The following is a 20,306-nucleotide window of genomic DNA, read 5'->3' as shown; positions in this document are numbered from 1 at the left end:
GGTTAGTTTCATAGAGAAACTAGAGGTCAAATGTAGGTTAGTTTGAAAGTCAAGGAGAAATAAAACATTAAAAACGCATATGTTGTGTTTACAATGAGAAAGTCTTAGGAAAGTTTGTCTCATTATATTCATTTCAGGTAAACACTCACTTATGAAAAGCTTGGAGATAATGTTTTGATACAGTAGAACATTAGGCTACCTAATGTGTATGCGGAAAGTAGCAGTCATATCAGTGTGATGAACATCTTTCTTCTGCCATCTTCAGACAAAAATATAACTCTTAAGATAGTGAGACACACATATATATGTAGGTAAAATGTGAAACCACCTCTCCACTTATGTATTTTTAGTTGATATTTCACAGACAAGAAGACTGAACTGTAAGTGATCTGTTAATGATTTGGGATTTTAAACAGTTCACTCTGAAAGCTGGTTCTTGTAATCAAGTTTGACATGAAAATAGTACTGTCATTAAATTCAAGGAAATACCATAGTTTAATGCTTAATCATATTAAATTTAAGATAATTTGTATGTCATGAAGCTATATTTTGGAAACATGAATTTGAACTTTACTACTGAGCAGACCGAATATCTGCGTAGATTTTTAGCCTTCAGAGCACTTGGGTATTAAGTTGTAGCTTCAGGAAGCTGATAGGGAAAAGCATCTATTTATTCATTCCATTTAAATGCTTAGAGAATACCTATATGTAATTAAAATGTCTACAGTGACAAGTGATAGTCCTAGGAATGATTTCTAACAGAAACAGTATCTCTCTTTCCAAAAGAAAATTCTCACCCCTTTACCTGTTTCATGAATTGCCAAGATTATTTCTTGCCGTGCATGTGAAGCAGGTTAAAATTTTTCTTTCTTTCTTTCTTTCTTTCTTTCTTTCTTTCTTTCTTTCTTTCTTTCTTTCTTTCTTTCTTCCTTCCTTCCTTCCTTTCTTTCTTTCTTTCTTTCTTTCTTTCTTTCTTTCTTTCTTTCTTTCTTTCTTTCTTTCTTTCTTTCTTTCTTTTCCTTTCCTTCTTTCAGCAGTTCTGTTTGCCCTATACAATTTTGTGTGTAAATGTTGTTTTGGTGATAGAAGGGTTAATAGGCATCACAAATACTAAAAGGGCAGAACTGAGGATTTACACTTTCAAGCTAACTCCTTAAAAATAACAGACTATATTATCAGGATGTTAACATATACCTAACAGGTCACATATGCCCCACACGAAGAGTTTTAGTCCTCCTATGAATTCCACTCCTATGACACAAATGGTTTTGTCTGACTGTTCTAACCTCTCACGGTACCTTGAGCAAAACAACTCATGTCACTCAAAAAGAAGTGAGGCTCCATTAAAGATGAGTCCCTAATATTACCTTACATAATCTACAATGAAAATGATAACACTTTTAAAGCATAAAATGGAAAAGAATATCCAAAGGAGGCTAAGATATGTGGAAAAACACTTTTTAAATGCTAGTCTCTGACTATAAGAATTTTTTTTTTTACATATTCTTCTTTGTCTTCACACTGTAAGGATTCAGACATCTCATAATGCTCAGAAAGATCCTCCAGTCAGAATTTCCTCCTTGCAATACAATGTTGTGTTAAACGTCATCCAATTGTTCAGCTAATTCTTATGCTTCTCCAATTTTACTGGATATGATGTTTTTATTGGGGTTCATGGAAGCATGGCTAATGACATCAGCAAGCTTTGTTATTTCTCACTGCCAAGTTTTCTACACAACTTACACTTTTGTCACTCAAACTGTACCCAATTGCTGCAACGATTCATCTTAAAGCCCAGGAGTAGAGGGACTTTTAAATGGACCCCTTCTTGGGATTGTGTGTGTGTGTGTGTGTGTGTGTGTGTGTGTGTGTGTGTGTGTGTGTGTGTGTGTGTGTTTTAAAAAAAAGGCAGAAAAGTTCCCATGAGTGAAAGGGAGAAGTTAGCTTTTCCAGCCTCTGCTCCCCAAGTCTCAGTTTTCTCTGCCACTCTCCACCCCCCCCCCCAAAAAAAAGGAATGAATTACATTTCTCTTCTTGTCCTTTAAATGAATAGCATAGTTTGGGTGAAATTATCGGGCAATTGCATGCCTTTTATGCAGATAATGCTATTTGATGAAAGCGGTGTTTTGATCTGCTGAGGATAATACAGATCCAGGGTTGGATTCATTGGTGAGAGTAAAGCTGTCTTCTGTGATAACTTCATCTCAGCATGAGGTCAGACGGGGAAAACTGGGATGGGGGATTAAAAAATGACACAGTCGGAGCAGTATTCAGTTCCCTGCTGTGTTCCTGGCTGCACACTATAGCTTATGTTTCTGATCTGTTATGGTATTGTCTGCCTTTCTCTCTCCGAGCAGAAAGAGATTGCTTAAAACTTTTCTTTTTTCAGCTAGAGGGATTAGTTCTGTGCAGCTTTTTTAATTAAAGAAACTGTATCTTTTTCAAGGCAATTTAAAGCTGCAAGGGAAGGGACCATCAACATCCATAACTTGGTACTATTATCAGGAGCAAAGTGTAAAGCTCTAAATTTGATATTCAGAAATAGGGAGAGGATGCTATAGAATTCGGCTGTATTTTTAACCTTCAGTGGTGGCTCAGATCCCTAAATGAAGAATAGTAAATAAATTATTTTGTAGAAATCCTGAATATGCTTCTATAAGTAGTAACTTCCAGCCGCTTTGGCTTTTTAGCTTAGCTGAGCTTGCTTAATTAAATCTTCATGATGATAGTGAAGTGCACTTGAAAATACTGGAAGAGGAAATAGATTTGACTATATATCCTTTTCTTTACCCAGAGATCATTTTTAAACATTTCCATTCTAGGGAAAGTGATAACAGTAGAAAATGTCTGTTTAATATGGACAATTTTCATTTAAACAGTGCGAAGTGCAACATAAGGGGCATTTTATCACAGCAAACCTTTGCATTTGTGATAAGTGGTCATCATCTTTATTAATGGACTGAGTCTACCCAAAGTGATGATGAATTTGTCGGGACATATACACTTGAGTTGAATTTATAGCTCAATTTAACCCAGGTTAATGTCAAAAATCCTTAAGTATTTCAAATAAGGCCCATATGGTTATCACCTTACAACGCATACAGGCTCTGTGCTTCGGTTGCAAACATACACATCTCCAACTAAATTCCGTGCCAGATCAATTAGAAACAGCTCTCCTGAGCAGACAAGAAAGACAGAGATTGTTTCCCCAATACCAGCTGAACCCTTGTCTCGAAGAAATGAAAAGCAGTCGTCTTAAGCTCTATACTTCTTACCATTAAAAACCCAAAGGTAATTTGGAAGACAATAAGGGTTTTATAATAGTGTCACATTTAATATAAAATACATAGATTATCTACATTTGTTCAGTGCTTGCTACAATTTTCCCCAGTTTTCAGTCAATACTTCATCATACTAAGAATGAGGAAAGAAAATTTGTTTCTTTTTGCCTTTTTCCCATTCTTTGTTTTCATTTTTATTTTGTTTCTGAGAAAAGTCAGCCAAGTTCAAAAGTGTCTTCCTATAATGATGAAAATTTAAAACTATGCCCCCACTGTTTAAAAAAGGATCTGACAAGTAATAAAATATACTTAATATATTTTAAGGTACATTTTGCTTATTGCAAAGAAAGTTGGAGTCACAAAATATGATAAAAGAATTGTTTTTATGTATTACTCATTCCTATGTATCACAACAAACTCAGCATCTTCTATAGGCCAGCTCATAAGCTTGATCCTGTGGATTCACAGAGAAATAAGGTCAATTCCCTTCACTAAAGGCAAACAACAGAGCAAGAACATCTGTATTACACACAGATTGGGAGGACTGCTTGTGGGGAGATCATTACTAGAGCTTCTAAATTCAGCCTTTCAAGGACCCAAGTACCCCACATTGTAGACCGAGGGTCAGCAAGCGGTGCAGATAGAATTGGGTGCGTCTGGGAAATGAGAAGGATAATTCATCTAACACTGAATTATAGTCACTGGATACTTATATTTTACAAATTAATTTACAAGTTAATGTATTTGCAAGTTAAATTATGAGCTGATATCTGAAATATTTAAAGGCTATTGTTTTATTTAAAAAATTTGTTCTATTACTTTGTCTGATAAGCCAGCATCTAGTGACTACCTCAGATACACTATAGATACTGTTTGCTAACAAGTCACTTGGACAAAAACCTAAGACTTTGAAAGGCAACCATAATCACTATTAATTATAAAGGTTCCATCTTCCAGTGTGGGGTTTTGTGGCAAATTCTAAACACATATATGTCACTCACCTAAAACTGAAAGGACCACCTATGAAAAGATGCTTTGGTGTCCAGAATCATTTCAAAGAACTTGAGTCCTTTTCTGATGCTCTAGCAAAAGTTCATCTGCATTGGTGTGTGTTCCACGCTGTTTCCATCAAAGGTCAAAGCCACATGCAAGCTCTGTTTATGTCATGGAACACAAACTAATGTACTGGAAAGGCAGACCCCATTTAAAAAAGGTTGATTCGTTGAATCACCAGTCCACTCCAGGGCTCCAAAATGTATGTGTGGTGAGAGAGGCCTATCTTGCTTTAATTAAGGTAATGAAAGTCTACTTTCCTCTACAAGCAGTCATTTAATTTTATGACTTTGTCAGTGATCAGATTAGAATTATTTGTTTTACAGTTTCCTTCCATCTAACTGCCAAGGGAAATAAGTTATTTTTGCAAGTGAAAAAGAAAAGAAACAAACCAAAACAACAAACCTGATAATAACTATACAGTGACTCAAGAGACTGAAGTGAAAAATTTAAGTTCTAGTGCTGCACATTGTTCCAGATTGTTTGCTACACGCAAAGTAACTAGTTTAAGGAGAACATTTCACACATCTAGAACTTGCTAAGGGACTATTTTGGAAGCTGTTTTTTTTTTTTTTTTTAATCACTTATTGTGTCCGATTAGATATAATCCCTGTTTGGACATTTTTGGAGTTCTGGTTTTCCTGATACTTTTCAAGGGCTGAGCCAGTAGATGTAGGTCTAGCCTGAACTTGGCCCTACCCATGTCATTTTTTTTTTTTAGCTCCTTACCAATGTCTAGAGTCCTTTGGGTGGTAGCGGTCTTGGCCTCTGGCAACTTGGTTTGGGGCCAGCAGTCAGACACTCAAACCTTCATTTGCTAGACCAGATGGAATAAGCCCAAAGAATACTTATAAACTCATTGATGTCCCTAAGTCTCTCTGGAGATCCACATACCTGCTCAACCTGGTGGCCCCCTTCTGCAAACCTGAGAGACTTTTAAGTCAAAGGAGGAAGTGGATGCAGAGAGGGAGGCTCCCTAGGAGAGAGGGAGAAGGAACAGCTCCCCTGTGGCCCCCTCCCTCTCCAGCCTGTCAGCTCTAGAAAACTTACAGGTGATCTCCCCCCCGCCCCCCGCCCCCATCTGCAAGAGCCTCCAGGGGAAGAGCAGGTTCCAACTAAAATTTGGCTAGCATCACTAGGAGATAGGGAATGACATTTAGCTGTGGGTTGGCCCTTGGGAAATTGGAGTGGCAGAGTAGGGTGCTGTTAACCCTGCCTCAGAAGCAGGGCAAGAACCTGTCCCTTTCCTAGTTTACCCGAGTTCTGATGGCATAAGCATCCTTCCTTACCCCCAAAGTTAGCCAGTCCAGAGTCCTGGCCCCCTCCCAGACAGGCATTTCCAGGGATGGAGAAAGGGATTGAAAGGACCACTGCCTTCTTGACCAGGGGGACCCAAGGGAGGGAGGGGGACCTTGCTGATTTCCATTATCCCACATAGACATAGTCCTGGCTGGGGGTGCAGGCTGCAGTGACCAGCCCAAGCAAGTTTCTGTGATCAGCCTGAGGTTTGCAAAACAGACAGAGACCAATATCTTGCATTTCTTACTCCTGGTTTTCTTGTTGCAATGGCACAGGAAAAGCCACCTGCCTGCCCCTCCCTCCCCACCCTCCACTGACAACCACTCTAGGAGGTGAAGAAGAGCTGGGTGGTCATCTGAGCAAGCTGTCTCTGGGCTTTCCAGGGATGCATTTGCAGGAGGAAGCCTGTGGTAGTTCGGCACTACACACCAGCTCTTCATCTTCGAACGATGGAACCTCTTTGTTAGGAAAACAGAGACAGGTGAAGGAAGATGCCAGTGTAACAAGTACACAGCTTGAGTTACAGGCTGAGCCTTACAGCAAACACTCTGAAGAGGATGCCTGCCACGTTTTGACCACTGAGTGCTCTGGCCATAGCAATGAGTTCGAGACTATTTCCCTCTCTCTCTATTGCATCCATTTAGGCTGAGTGTTCAGCATCACATACTGAAAAACTTGGAATATTGTGTAACAGGGAGCTGGGCTACAGACAGGCTCCAAGATTTATTACCATTTCTAAATTTTATGAGTTCCATTGTTTCCTTCATTTATTACCAACGTTCACGATAATGAGGGTTCCAGAAAACAGAGCTGAAAAGATCACTACCCCCATCTCCTCCCACCCCAACTCCCACCAGGAAGATTTGCTGACTTCTTTAGGATTGGAGCAGTGCCTTCTCTTTATTGTATATTCCTAGAGAGTAAAGTACAAAAGAGAAAAGGGGAATCCAACTTGGAGCATTACAAAAGTTTTAAACATTTAATATGTTTTTGTGGGAACTGGGCCACGAAAGTGATTTATGAAACACCACCCGTGGAGTTTTCTTAAGGTCACGTAAAGGATGCTAATTTTGAGCAGTTTGCGTGATTATCATGTAATGTCTGGGGCATACCTTCACGACTGACAAATTTCTTAAAATAATGAGGATGGCTAGAATAAAAAGACGTAATTCATCCGACCCCACCACCTTAGTTTTTTCAAGTGTGAAATTCTCATGGCAGGAAGGAGACTGTTCCGCCTCAGGGACGTGTCCCAGAAAGTCACGTGTGTGTGTGTGTGTGTGTGTGTGTGTGTGTGTGTGTGTGTGTGTGTGTGTGTGTGTGTGTGTGTTGCTTTCGCATCACTAGCGCCCCAGGAGCCAGCTCGGGTTCTCAGATAACCGAGCCTTGTCTAAGCATTTCGGTGCGCTCGGTCCCTTAGCGTCTAGGCATTATTATCAGTTCGAAACTTTGGAGAAAGTATCAGAAAGGTCCAGGCTTTCCTAAGAGGCGGTGTTCTGGACGCGGTTAAAAATATAATCGTCTTTGCTTGCGGCCCGGAGTTAGGTACAGACCAGAGACAATCCTCTGCTCCGAGATTCAGAGTGGAAGACAGCAGGAGCTTAGTGCCCCAGCCCCTCTGCCAGGAGAGACGGATTGGCTGCGGGGGACACTGCCCCAGGGCTGCCCCGGGCTGGTAACAGGAGCCAGGAGGAGGTGATGGGGGTGGGGGTGGGGTGAAATCACGGGACGGTAAACACCCCCAATCACCTACAGGTGACTCACACCACACCTTAGTGCCACGTCCCACCCCTTCCCTCCCCCAGGAGAACCGACAGGTGCTGAGAGTGGTGTGGAGTCCGGAGAACCGGAGCGGGGATCCGAGGAGGTGGCGGGTTTGATGTCCCCCCAACTCCAAGCAGTAGAAATTTCGGGTGGTTTGGAAAGTTCCCCTGCCGTACTTTGTGTCTGCCAAAGGACAACGTGGTGGGTGGGTGTGTGTGTATGGGGGGATGCTGGAGATCCTGGAGCTAGAGTTTTGGTAGCAACTTCTGAGAGTACAAAGTAGCCGGGAGACCTCCCCCCCCTTCACCACCGCTTGCCCCAAGAAAATAAAGTTGAGGCTGGGCGGGGCGTGGTGCCTGCTGGGCGAGCCGGTGGGAGGGAGGCTGGAGAACGGCGGCTGGAACGGGAGGTCCTCTTTGGAAGTGTTAAAGGACTCCAGAGTGCGCCCCACGCCGCTCGCTCGGTGCTGGTCGCAGGTCCTGGTACTTGAACCCGGGTCGGGTGGGGGGGGGGGAGCGGAGGACACTTGGTTGGTTCCTAGGGACGTCGGAGCGCTCGGCGCGGCCCTCCCCTGTCCGAAGGTCAAGTGCGCTTTCCAGTGTTGGAGAGGAAGACGCTCTCTGGAAGAGCAGGCGCGCAGGTCGTTTCCCGAGGCTCAGTGAAGGACGCGCCGCCTACGGGGGAGCTGGGGGTGGGGTGGGGTGGAAATCTTTAATTATATACCCTTCTGCCTCCGAATCCATCTTCCCGGCAGTGTCTAGCTCTCCCACCCTTCCCGGGTGACTCAGAACGACCTGAAATGCCCACCCTACGGAAGATCAAGAAAAGTAGTTTTCTAAGAAGGTTAGAGGTTTGATTACACAGAGCAGTGTTTCCACTTAAGTCCAAAGCAATTACCCGCCCCCTCTCCCTCCCACACACATCCCCCCCCCAGGTCCTCCTCCTGATCACCGGGAGAAGAGCAGGACCGACCCCCACGCTCAGCCCCTGGCGCGGGGTCGGTGCGTGTGCATTCATTTCGAATGGCGCTGTAAGTTCATCAGTGTTTGCCATCAGCGGCGGGCAGACCCCCCCGCCCCGCAGCCAGAGCCGAAAGCCGCCGAGAGCCATTCATCAGCGTGAAGGGTTATTCATGGATGACCCCTAAATCACGGCGAGAGTAGTAGATGCCCTGATTGGTCACAGCATGGGAGCCTCTCTCTCTCTCTCTCTCTTCTCTCTCTCTCTCTCTCTCTCTCTCTCTCTCTCTCTCTCTCTCTCTCCGCCCCCCCCCCCCCCCGCCAACCCAACGTGCGGCCCGGAGGAGGGAGGGAGGGAAGGGGCGGCAAACGTGGTTCAGTCCAGCAAATCCCATTTGACAGAAAAAGGCAGTAAAAGGGGAATCTCTCTCTCTCTTTTTCTCTCTCTCCCTCTCTTTCTCTCTCTTTTTGAATAAAGAAGAAATAAAGTACCTGTCATCTTGACAAGTGGCGGAGCGGAGGAGTCACGGATTATAAATGCTCGCAGCCAGGTCCGGCTCGCCCTGTGATTGGGCTCTCCCGCGAGCGGCACCGGGAGAAGCGCATGGTAGGCTCCTCTCCTCTCCCTCATCACACACACACGCACACACACGCACACACACACACATACACACGCACACGCACACACGCGCGCACACACACGTGTACACGCGTCTGATCTCGGGCACACTCGTCTCCCCCACCCCCCACCCCGCCCCAGCGTCCCCCGTCCACTCACTCACGGTCCTGGATGCGACTCACTGGCACAGCGCCCCGCGCGCCTCTCCACCTTTTCCCTCCTCGGCTTCCTCTTCCCCTCGTCGCCGCCGCCGCCTTCTCCTCCTCCTCCATCCTCCGGCTCCCGGGCGGACCGAGAGCCACAAACTCCGAGCCGGGGCCCGGCGGACCCGCGGCGGGCGGAGGAGGCTGGCGGGGGCCGGCGGGCCCGGAGGGGTGGGGGGGGGGAGAGCGAGAGAGCGCGCGGGGTAGGGAGGGGGGGAGAGAAAAAGAAAGTGAACTCATTGGCGCACGGCGCGCGCTGCCCTCCCCTCCGCACCCCTCGCCCCGCCGGGGCCGGGCGGTGGGCAGGGAAGGAAGTTGTAACACTTGCTGTTCTGCCCCCCTCCCCGCCCCCCTTCTCCCCCCTACTCCGCTCCCGCCGCGGCCCACCCCCCCCCCCGTCCCTCCCCTGCGCCCGGCTCCTTTGAATTTGGCCAAGCGCTTGGGTGTGCGCGCTGCTCCGGTGGACGCGGTGGCGGCTGCGGCCGGCGAGCGAGCCGGCGGCGCGGGCGAGTGGAGCGCGGTAAGTGCGTGGCGGCCCTTGCTGGGGTCCTCATGCCCCGGGGCTCCCCCCCCCGCTCCCCCTCCCCACTCCACCCACCCCTAGGCGCCAGGAACCAGGAGGGTTGGTGGCGGGCTGGCGAGAGCGAGTTCGGGCCGCGCGATTCTCCTTCCCAGCCGCTCTCGGAGGCGGCTGCAAGTTGGCCAGTCCCCCGTTGGAGGAGCGCCGGCCTCGGCGGGCACGCTGGCCCCGGCCCGGCCTCCCGGTCCCCGCCCCTCCCCAGCGTCAGTCACCTCCGGCTGGCCAGCTCCGCTGGGAACTTCAGTGCACCTCACCCCAGGCGCTGGGCAGCGCGCTTGGTTTCTGGGGTGGCGGGGGTGGGAGGGGGGGGGGAAAGTCCAGAGTCCCGGGTTCCAGCTCAGGGGCTGGGCGCTCCTAGTGGACGGAGGGCCCGGGTCCACCTTTCGGAGGTGTGATGCCCAGGGTGATAGCGGAGCCCCTCCTGGCTCTGTAGAGGCGCCTGGCAGCGTCCTGTGGGGCTTCCAGGGAGCGAGAAGCTCTGGGTATCCCCCACCACCACCCACACTTTCCCGGGAAGCGGGGAGCTGGCTTCGCCAACTGCCAGAGAAGTGAGGGAAAGAGACGTGAGAGCTGAGGGGGGGGGGGACCCACGCTGAAACTTGATCCAGAAACTCCGGATGGGACGGGGCTGGGGAACAAACACACACCCGACCTGAGCAGTAAGAAAACAAAAACAAAACCCAATGAGAGGGGTCTACGCGCCTGCTACTCCACGCCAGCCCCTGTCTGGTGTCTCAGCCGGTAGGAAAGGGCGTCCGATGTTGGAGGCTGAGGCGGATTGTGTCTGATCTTTCCTAAGCATCTGAAATGCATTTCGGGATCCATTCCTACTGCCTCACCTTTAAGACAGTCGGGGAGGTAATTCCAGTTTTATTGTGCAGAGAAAATAACGGGCAATTCTGTCTTGTCCTATTGCAAATATATACACTGTTGTTTTCTGAAGTCAGGATTCCAAGCCAGAGAAAAGTTTACAGGTACTTCTGAATGCATGCTGTGGGGACGTAAGGGATGAGGAAGTGCTAGCACTTTCCCCAAAGCTCCTGAACAGCGCTGGCTCCTCTTCTTGATACTCTAGTTCTTATCTCTGACAATGGGTTTTGTCAAACATTTGTAGACTCTGGCAGAATTCACTGGGTGGTGGTCTTTTTTTAAAAAAACTAGAATATAGAAACATGTTCAGGCACCACCTTCCCCTTCTGTTGTTAAATGAAAAAAAAAAGGAAAAAGAAAAAGAAGAAAGAAAAAAGCAAGCCTGGCATTTTTGGAAAGTGTAACTCCCCTCCCCAAAGTAGCATTACAGTTGAACAGAACCCATTGCAGCCTTCACGGTGTAAAATATTAGGTGTATCCACCCATGCCTACTTGTGAGGAGTATTTCTAGGCTTTTCAGCTATTAGAAACAGTAAGCCTTAGGAGTAGCTGTATAATCGTAAGTCATCATACATTAAAAAAATTTTAACGCACAAGGTTTTGTACGTACATCAATGATCTGACCTTGTACACTCCTCATTACTTAAAAGTTCTCACTAGTGTGTTTTCATATGTGAAATTCCTATATGAGTCTTGAAAGTTTCGATTTGTGATTCTAAATTGCAGAGCAAATATTTAATTCTTGATCTAAGAGCGAGAGGTTAGTTCAGTAATAAGACTTGCTAATCCCACTTTAAAATGTCATGGCATTCACAAATTATTCCTAAATTCTTCAAAGATGGGGGATTATAATGAGTTTAGCTATACTGTTGTGTATTTCAGGGTTTTTTACATCTCATTTCCTGTTGCTTTTTCCCCTTGCTTTCTTTTACTTACTTGAATTTTAGTATTCCTCTTACAGGTACCACTTGTCTTCTAGTAGTAAATTTATTTTAGATAAGTTAAACAAGAATACATCATTAGAAAAAGAGGTTCATTCAAATAAGACAAATATATTTTTTACATACACGGCATATTTTTAGTGAAAAAGGCAATTATATAAGAACTATGCCAGTGTTTATATGTTTGCAAAAGTATACAAGTCTCCTACGCCAACCCATAGATCAAAATATTGACTCTAATTGAAGATTGCTTTATTATTTTGAATAAAGTACATAGATTTATAGTAGAAGAGTGGCTGCTTATTTTCCCATATGGGATCATTTTGTGTGACTATGTTTTCTAGAAAGCAATGCTTAATGTGAATTACAGAATGCTTTTCTTACTATAATCTTGTTGGCATGTCACCGGGTTTATTGGTTAGAAAAGAGAGCCTGCTTTATTAGGGTGAAGACAAAGAAAGATAAGGATACTTATCTTTGAATAGAAGAAAGCCTCCAAAGAGAGTGAAAAGTTTTACATTTATTCTGAAAGAAAACCTAGCTAACCAATAATGATCTAGTTAGTAAGTTCAAGCTAATCTTTCTTTGATTTTGCTTCTGGGAGCTAAAGGTAATTATTCTCTTTGTAAAGAGTCAAACAAATAAAAAAAACAGGAAAATGTGTATGGCTACCATTATGAGTGGAATGACTTGTTAGAAACACTGAATCAATATTGGATTGGATGTACAAAAATGATGATGTTTTTGCAAGAGCTGTGAAAGTATGTTTGGAAAATGCTGGAAGTTTACCTTACATGAGACAAGATAAGGCTAGAGTGTGATCATTACCTTACATGAGACGAGATAAGGCTAGAGTGTGATCATTTTTCAATAGAAAAATGCCCCAAATAAGCCAGCTTTATTAGATTATTGATATTGATTATTTTACTATACCTGTATCTCTTTTCATTAAATCGTATTTTACATTTGAATTCTGGATGGCAGCAGCTTGTCATCCAAGTATGGTTCTTTGGTGGATCAGTATATTCTGCAACAGTCATAAATCGTCTGCCCTTTCCTTCAGTCCGTGCTTTGGATACCTGTTAAGCATATAGCTTATCCTTCCCATCGTTTATTTTGATTGTCAAATGTCCATTTTGACTTTCAAAATCCCTATTCTTTGCATAGATTGAGAGTGTAAGCAAAGGCTATAATAATTTGCCACCAAACTTTTACATCCAATTATAGATTTCTCTGGACTTTTCAGTCGAAATCTGTGTTCATTATTTCTTACTAAGTGGAAGGGTAGTCCTGAGAAGGCAAACACATATATTCAGAATGAAGAACTGTAGTGGAAAGGTAGCACCATGATTCAGTGTTATTTAAAAGTTTCAGCAACTAAGTTGCCAGCTTCTTTTAGAACACATTTAAAACCTAATTTTGGAGATACCAGCTGTTTTAAGAGTCCTGATGGAAATTTTGTACTTCAAAAAAAAAATCTTAGTCTGAAAACTGATTAATTGTTGTGTCTTATAAAACCTGATTTATTTTATACTTTTTTATACTGAGCATTACCATTATGAAGCTCTCCTTCTAATTGAGATTAATGTTTCTGAGGAAAGAAGTGGTTTGGAGGGCTGCATTCATTTTGAGGGCTGTTGTAATCAATTTTAGATACAGCATTCCACAATGGATCAGTTTGCATCCAAACCTGCCTTATTATGTAGAATTAACTTGTTGGTGATGGATAGTTAGACTCCTTCATCTTGAAAAGTCATTTGTTTCCAAACAAATGTGATGGCTTGTATAAGTTTCAAAATATTGCTTCTCATAATTAAAACACTTTAGGGTGAGCCTAAATTTGAACTTATTTTTTAAAAGAATTACATAAAGCACAAGGAAATCATTAATATATTTTCAAGTAAAATAGCCTTTCCCCCAAATACAGTATTCTACAAGGCATATTTTCTTGTTCATCAAAGGGTTTTTATGACATTTTTAAGTCATAAATGCAATTGTTACATTTCTAGCAATCTCCCACCTTTTTAGATTAGCATTTTAGTTGAGTTTTCCTTTCTTAGGATTAAAGATGTACATCTTGTAGTATGTGTTATAACTTTATTTTGTAAGATAGTATGTCTGAGAGGTAATGCATATGGAGATAATTTCTTAGTGGAAATGTGTAGCTATGGTGAATATTATCATTCCTAATGTGTTACTTGCCTTTGTTTCTTACTTGTATCTTCTCAGCATCAGCTTTATCAGGTTTTTGCTGCTGTTGTTTTGTTTTGGCTTTAAAATTTTTCTTTTTGGAAGGCCATGTTAAGATTGTATTGGGCTGGTCCATGCTGCATTTTTCATTGTGATATATGCTTATAGACTCAGTGAAATAAAACATTAAACACACAGAATACAAAATTAATATAGACATCGTTTACTATACCTATAAAGGATGGTGTTTGGGGTGAGGTATAAATTGGTGCTTTATATAATGTTTGTAAACTTCCTACACTTACATTGCCCTTTATTTTCCGATAAGAAAAAAAATTGGTAGAAACTATGTTTCTTGTATTTTAATTTATTACTCTGTAAAGATAGCCCACTGACATCGCATTTGTGTTTTACAGTGTAAAATGTTCTTTTGAAACAGTTTTTAATGCCAAGATAAAGTACCTAAAATGCCATTTTCAAAGGATTATTTTAGATGACTACAATAAATACAAACTATCAAAATGCAGAAACATACTGTGACACAAATGTTTCACCCACCTAAATTATTCATTTGAGAGAATTTTGATAATTTTTCCATAACTTTGATTAATAGCATGTGATTTTGTAGTTAGACTGGTTCTGTGGAGTTGGTTAAAGACAGTGATTTACTCACACCTGTGTCATTCTACTTAAGTCAATTGAAAGTCACCGTTCGTGTCATAGAGCATACACATAAGTCATATAAATTGATAATTGAAAACATATCAAATGGTGGTAGTGATAATGATGATGATGATGGAGATTTTACTTCCTGGTTGATGCTTTCTTAGTATAACAGAAGAACTAATGGGGTACCTCTAAATTTATAGACAACTGTTTTGATAGGTGGCAGTCTTAACTGAATTCTATGATTTTCTTCAGATGATAGGGAGTTCTAAAATCTCTAGAAATATGAAGAGTAAAACATATTACCAAACTGGCAACTTTTGATTAGTTCAAGAGTTGATCAGAGCTTATAAAGATTTGACTTTCATTTTATATTTACTTCATTTTATTTTATTTTTTTTACTGTTTTATCCACATTTGCAGTCCTTAAGTTTATTGGGGAGCATGAACAACAAAAAAAGCAGATAATAGCTTTCAAAAATTACATGTTTTGAAATATCACAGTACATGTATTCATACTTGCACTTAAATAAATAAGTGTAGCATTTATATAATTGAATGCATAATTATGTAAAATTTATACTTTATATAATTCTATAAAAGGCAGATATGATACTGCTTGTCGATTAGATATTCTCAGACTGTGGAATGTCTCCCGTTAGATTAGTTGGAGAGAGATGAGGATGATGGGATTTCCTCACATTGGGTTAAGATCATATTTAATAATAAACAGCTATTTTATAATTGGGTTGACTGGATCTGTGCCTCAAAACCAAAGGAGAATAAAGGAAGAAGGAAGGAAGGAGAAGAGAAGGGTGAGAGTAGAAGAAGAGAGAATATGAATGTCTTTTATAAAGAGTGGATGGTCCTTTGAGAGTTTTCTGGTTGTAGCAATGTGTTTGACAAGAAAAGCAATCTAAAGGGCAAATTCTGTCATTTAAGTTAATTGGGTAAGTACAGAAGAAAATTGGAATTTTTTTCACTTTTAAGTACATTCATTTAAGATCCCTGCATGAAAATTAGAATCCGGGTTATAGAAAGTAATCCAAGAAATTCCAAATACTCTGTATTGGTCTTTATATTGATGGGGTAAAGAAAATGTCTTAATACTATAATATGTACTATGCATTCTTTGTATGTGGAAGCTGAACTGAAGTTATCATTTCCCACATACAGAGTTAAAACAAATCTAACTCTGATTATTTTAAATGGCAACTTCGGAAATAACTGACAAAGGTCACTCAACTTCGATGATAAAGCTCTTAATCATTGTGTTCTTGTCATTCTCTGTCATTTTTTAAATTATTAGTTAGACTTCTTGTGCTTGATTCCTTTTCAGACTTCTAAACTTAGAAATAACATCTTGGTGATGACTGTATTTCTTCAGTCGGATATGGAAGCAGCTCTAAATATAGTGAATGTATATGTGGATGTAATGAAACTCCTCAGAATAGTGGGATAATGTGAATTTGTGTCCCCCGCCCCAGAATAAAAGAGCTTCTTTCTTGTTAGAAATGAACTACTTCATCTTGAGTTAAGCTCACTGAATATTTTGTGATTGGAATGGTCGCCTCCCCACCAAGCATAAGGAGGTGCTTTTTGATAGAAGGGGCGTTCCTAAAGAGGTCCTCATTCAAGACCCACTCCAGCATCTCTATTGTGTCCAGCCTTTGGCTCATATGCTGAAATGGTATCTTAGGAGAGCTAATGTACTTGAACTACACATTGGAAGGTATGTTATGCAGAAATTAAAATGACAAAATTGAATTATTCTAATTTAATTTATGAGAAATGCATGTAGTATTTTAATAGGTTTGCATGCAATGCATGTAAGTACATTAGTATTAGAATGTTTATTTCCATCATTACACAAGTAAAGAGAATATATTGTGCATTTTTAGTCTACAAGATGCTCTTTTGGCATGTAACCTCTGTGTTCAGACATTTTTGGGGGAAATTTGAAATTTGCCAACCTGTAGGTGGGAAAACTTGTCAAGAGAAGCTAAAAAAATTGGCATAGGGCTTTTAATTGAAACTAATTAATTACAGAAATCAGGAGATGGGAGCTGTAAATTTTATTTCTGTCAGAATTTCTAGTAACTTCCAGTTAAAGGAAGCTGTCACTTCTATAGTTTGTAAAGGGGATAAAAAATCTGTAACTTTTTTTCTCCCAGGAATTGCAACAACTATAAAAATCATAACTAGGATTGTTACTTTTTTGTATTTATAAGTAAAACTGAAAGGGATATTTAAAATGAGATTTTCACATACAATTTGTATAATAATGAGAGGAATAAGTGAAGGTTTAGGTTTTACAAATTACAACTCCTTTGGTATTTTAAATAAATATTATAGGCAAGTGACTCATAATTCTGCCAAAGTATAAAAGACATAGTATAAGCAACCTTATTTTATCTTATTTGATCCCAAACAAGACATTGCTTCATTGATGAGAGTGTCAGTGATATTTGCAGAATAAGTTAAAACTTTCAAAATGAGTAAGATGTAAGTCCTCATCTTGTTAGCTCATATTTAAGAAACATTCCAAAAGAATTAGGCAAGGTTTTTAAATCACTTTACTCATTCCTTCCAGGGGGAGAAAGAACAGTATGTTGCCTGGCAAAACTATCTTTGAATCAGGGCTCAAAAAAACGTGAAGTCTAAGCAGAACTGCTAGGATGTTAGCCTCAAAAACCTCAGAAGAGTTCAATGTTTGCTACCCAGAATATGTTGATAGGCTGGTATTTCTACTTTAGGTTAGATTTCAGCTTGTTTCCCCTCCCCGCAGAGGCTGCTAGTTAGTGCACTTAATAATTAAAATAAAATTTAATTCAGACAAATATTGAAATTATCATTCAAAGGTCAGATATAGCTGTTAAACCAGAAACACATCCTCAACTTTATTTTTCTATTTACTTTCTTGCCAGACATGAATAGAATACTCTGTCCTGTTTTGTGTGATTACAATATTAAGTATAGTGTAATTTTTCTTCGATGGTCACTTTTATTCTAAAATCAAAAGTTGGACATTATAAACATTTTATAAACTACCTTAATATAAGCTGATTTGCCAACAGGTATTTTTAAATTGTTATTAATTTAAAAATTCTATGTGTGTCAGGGTCTTTGCATTAGTATTAAAATATGAAAATACTTTAAAATGTTTTCCATGTTTTGATCATGATATAATTTTCTAGAATGTGTTAATTTGTATGATAATGGTTGCTGTGTGATGTCGCTTAAAGAAAAATAAATTGATGCAAAAGCTGTAATTTTAAATTAAATTTATTTAATTTTTAATATATTTTAATTTTACTTAAAATTATTCATGTAAGAATTTTAAGCACAATACTTTTTAGGTAAAATGTATTCGAAAACTGAAAAGACCTACTTTTATATGTTTAAAAAGTCAAATATCTCAGTAAAATGAATATAAATAAGCTTTAACAGTTTAAATTACTTAGATGGTTTGTACCTATTATATGTTTCTACTACTCAGGAAATTTAAGATTTTATTTATATAGATAAATATTACAGATATAGAATAACATTATCTAAAATCCGTAATTTAGAAATTAAAAAAATAGTGATCAAGATAGATATGAATGCAAATCCATGTTCTTAAAGAGTCCTAAAAAATCAGATAAATAGAAGAAAAGGTCAAAAGCTTTGTACATGTGACTATCTAAGATGATACGAGGCGAAATGAACCCCAAGATAGAAATACAAGAGGCTTTATCTTTCTTTCTGTTGTTTTCAATGTACTATGTGATTTTTTTTGTTTCCCTTGTATGTTATTACCCCATGCTATAACACCTGTTTTCACTGTATTTGATTCTGGTGCCCTGCATCTTGTATATACTTTTTTCTAATTTGGGGAGCAGAAGGGAAATAACAAAAAGCTGAAATGAGGATACAGGTTGACTCATTGTAACAATGATATGTACAAGACACTATGTTGAAAACCAATTTTACAACTTTGTGGAGGAGAAAGGAAGAGTTGGGGAGGTGGGGAAGGAAGGGATGGTAGGGTAAAAACAAAGGAGGAGGTAACAATGCTAGATAGAAAGTGTACTCATTACCCTACTCATGTAACTGCAACCCCTCTGTACAGTATCTTTACAATAAAAAGTATATATTAAAACACATAAATATGGTGTTCAAGACAATACAAAGATAACTTTAATTCAGTGGATATCACATTTTACAATATTTTAGACACTTGGAAAATATCAGTAAGACACACACATGCAATTCACAAATTTTCATATACCAAGAGTTACAAACAAAAAAGTTTATAAACAAAAGTTATTAATTACAAATATGTTAGATGAATATTTTATTAAAATTATACAACATGGATGCATTTTAAAAATAAATGTTAAATTTTAATTTACATTGATTCTTGCTATTTTAGTTTAAAATGATTTCAATAATGACATACTCTTGCATTTTATTTAAGTTTTTAATGTTAGCAAGTTAGGTCACTCCTTTGTCAAAGTACAAATAATAGAAGTCTTCTTTCTTTAACTTTTATGTAAAATCTGCAACTTCAAAAACATAATTCAGCTGCACTATGCAGGTGTTTGATAATGTGTGACAAATGTTTGATAATTTGTGACATTTGAAGTAGAGAACTCAGTGCTTGTTTTATGAGATTACATCAGGTTAATCCTTTACACATCTGATGAATATAGCAAAAACTATATTGTACTTCAGTTCAGAATCAAAACAAATCAAGTTTGGTGAATTTTTTAAATTTCGCTATCAGCAAGGTTAATGTGAATCACTTAAAACAAATCATTAATATATCCACTTTATTTAAATATGATATAAATTTTGTGGATGGATTGCGGAATTGCCACTTGAGCTTGGAAAATGCTGTATAATTCACTTTGAAAATTTTCAGAGTCAAAGAAGGCAAAATTAAAGTATTTCTGTCTTGGAAAATGTTATTAATGTAAGCCTATAGAGATTTTTCTTATTATTTTATTTTTATCTGAAAAATTATACCTTTTACACTCTAGGGTATTTTTTATCACGAATTTAAGTGTGGAGTGTATCCATTTGATTTAGGAATAGATGTAAGTTATTACTATACACTATGCTTTTTATTTTCCAAAGGGAAGCACCTCAAGGCTTTCTAGGAGAATTCTTTAAGGATTATGACTAGTTGGTGTAAATGGCTAATTTTGGTGAAAGAGCATTACATAGTTTTAAAGTCTTCCTTATTACTTTTAAAAGAATAGCCCATCAGGAATAGGAAGCTCTGTGGATAAGCTTCCAGTCTTTGATGAAGGATTATACATTCTCCCTTAAATCTGTGATCCAAGAATCTGTTGCACAATAGTTTTATCAAGTATCACTGGAGGGCTGGCCATCATTTCCTTTTCTTTCAGCAATTAGTTGATTCCTAAATGTAATACTTATGTACAATTTTAGTAAAAATATACATTTTAGGTGCTAACTTCTAAAAGCCAGAGTTAATGTTTTGATCCAACATTAAGAAGCCAAAAAGATTTTTAGAGACACGTTTTCATTTATAACAGATGCCTTCAATATCATTGAGTACTGGGTCACTGAAGTGGTTCACCTGCTCAGGCCAATCTACAAGCTACAGGTGGGATGGTAGTCCTCCATAATAACAAATCCCCTTGTAAGCTGTAATGAAAGCAACTTAAGAGAAAGAAATCGTAACACATAATGAAGCCATTCCAGTTAAGGGAGTTAGTTCATTTTCTCTGAACATGCATTTAAAATTGAGCACATGATAATATGCTTTGGTCAGGGACTTAAAAACAAACAAACCAGAAACAGACTACATTCCCTTTTGGAATGAACAGGTTCCTAGAAAGCTTAACAATTAAAAAAAAAAAAACAA

General features: G+C 39.9%; 2 protein-coding genes across 7 annotated transcripts in view; one reads left to right on the top strand and one right to left on the bottom strand.

Moving 5' to 3' along the window:
* Positions 1-6,438: 6,438 nt before the first annotated feature.
* Positions 6,439-8,274, bottom strand: LOC138823269 (uncharacterized). Its single transcript, XM_070016446.1, has 2 exons — positions 8,121-8,274; positions 6,439-8,017 (listed from the first exon to the last, which is right to left on the bottom strand). Exons 1-2 carry the CDS (start codon positions 8,138-8,140, stop codon positions 7,057-7,059), a joined length of 981 nt encoding a protein of 326 aa, XP_069872547.1. The 5' UTR covers positions 8,141-8,274; the 3' UTR covers positions 6,439-7,056.
* A 1,370-nt stretch (positions 8,275-9,644) lies between these two features.
* Tenm3 (teneurin transmembrane protein 3) overlaps positions 9,645-20,306 on the top strand; it is a 608,309-nt gene continuing 597,647 nt past the window's right edge. For all 6 annotated transcript variants that reach the window (XM_070016445.1, XM_070016443.1, XM_070016442.1 and 3 more), the window contains exon 1: positions 9,645-9,698. The gene's annotated coding sequence lies outside the window, so the exon portion shown is untranslated. The remainder of the gene's footprint in view (positions 9,699-20,306) is intronic.

Source organism: Dipodomys merriami, unplaced genomic scaffold (assembly GCF_024711535.1).
Source record: "Dipodomys merriami isolate MVZ:Mamm:240054 unplaced genomic scaffold, mDipMer1.0.p SCAF_12, whole genome shotgun sequence".
Taxonomy (NCBI): domain Eukaryota; kingdom Metazoa; phylum Chordata; class Mammalia; order Rodentia; family Heteromyidae; genus Dipodomys; species Dipodomys merriami.
The sequence above is the reverse complement of the archived record's forward strand: the minus strand, read 5'-3'. Positions and strand labels throughout refer to the sequence as shown.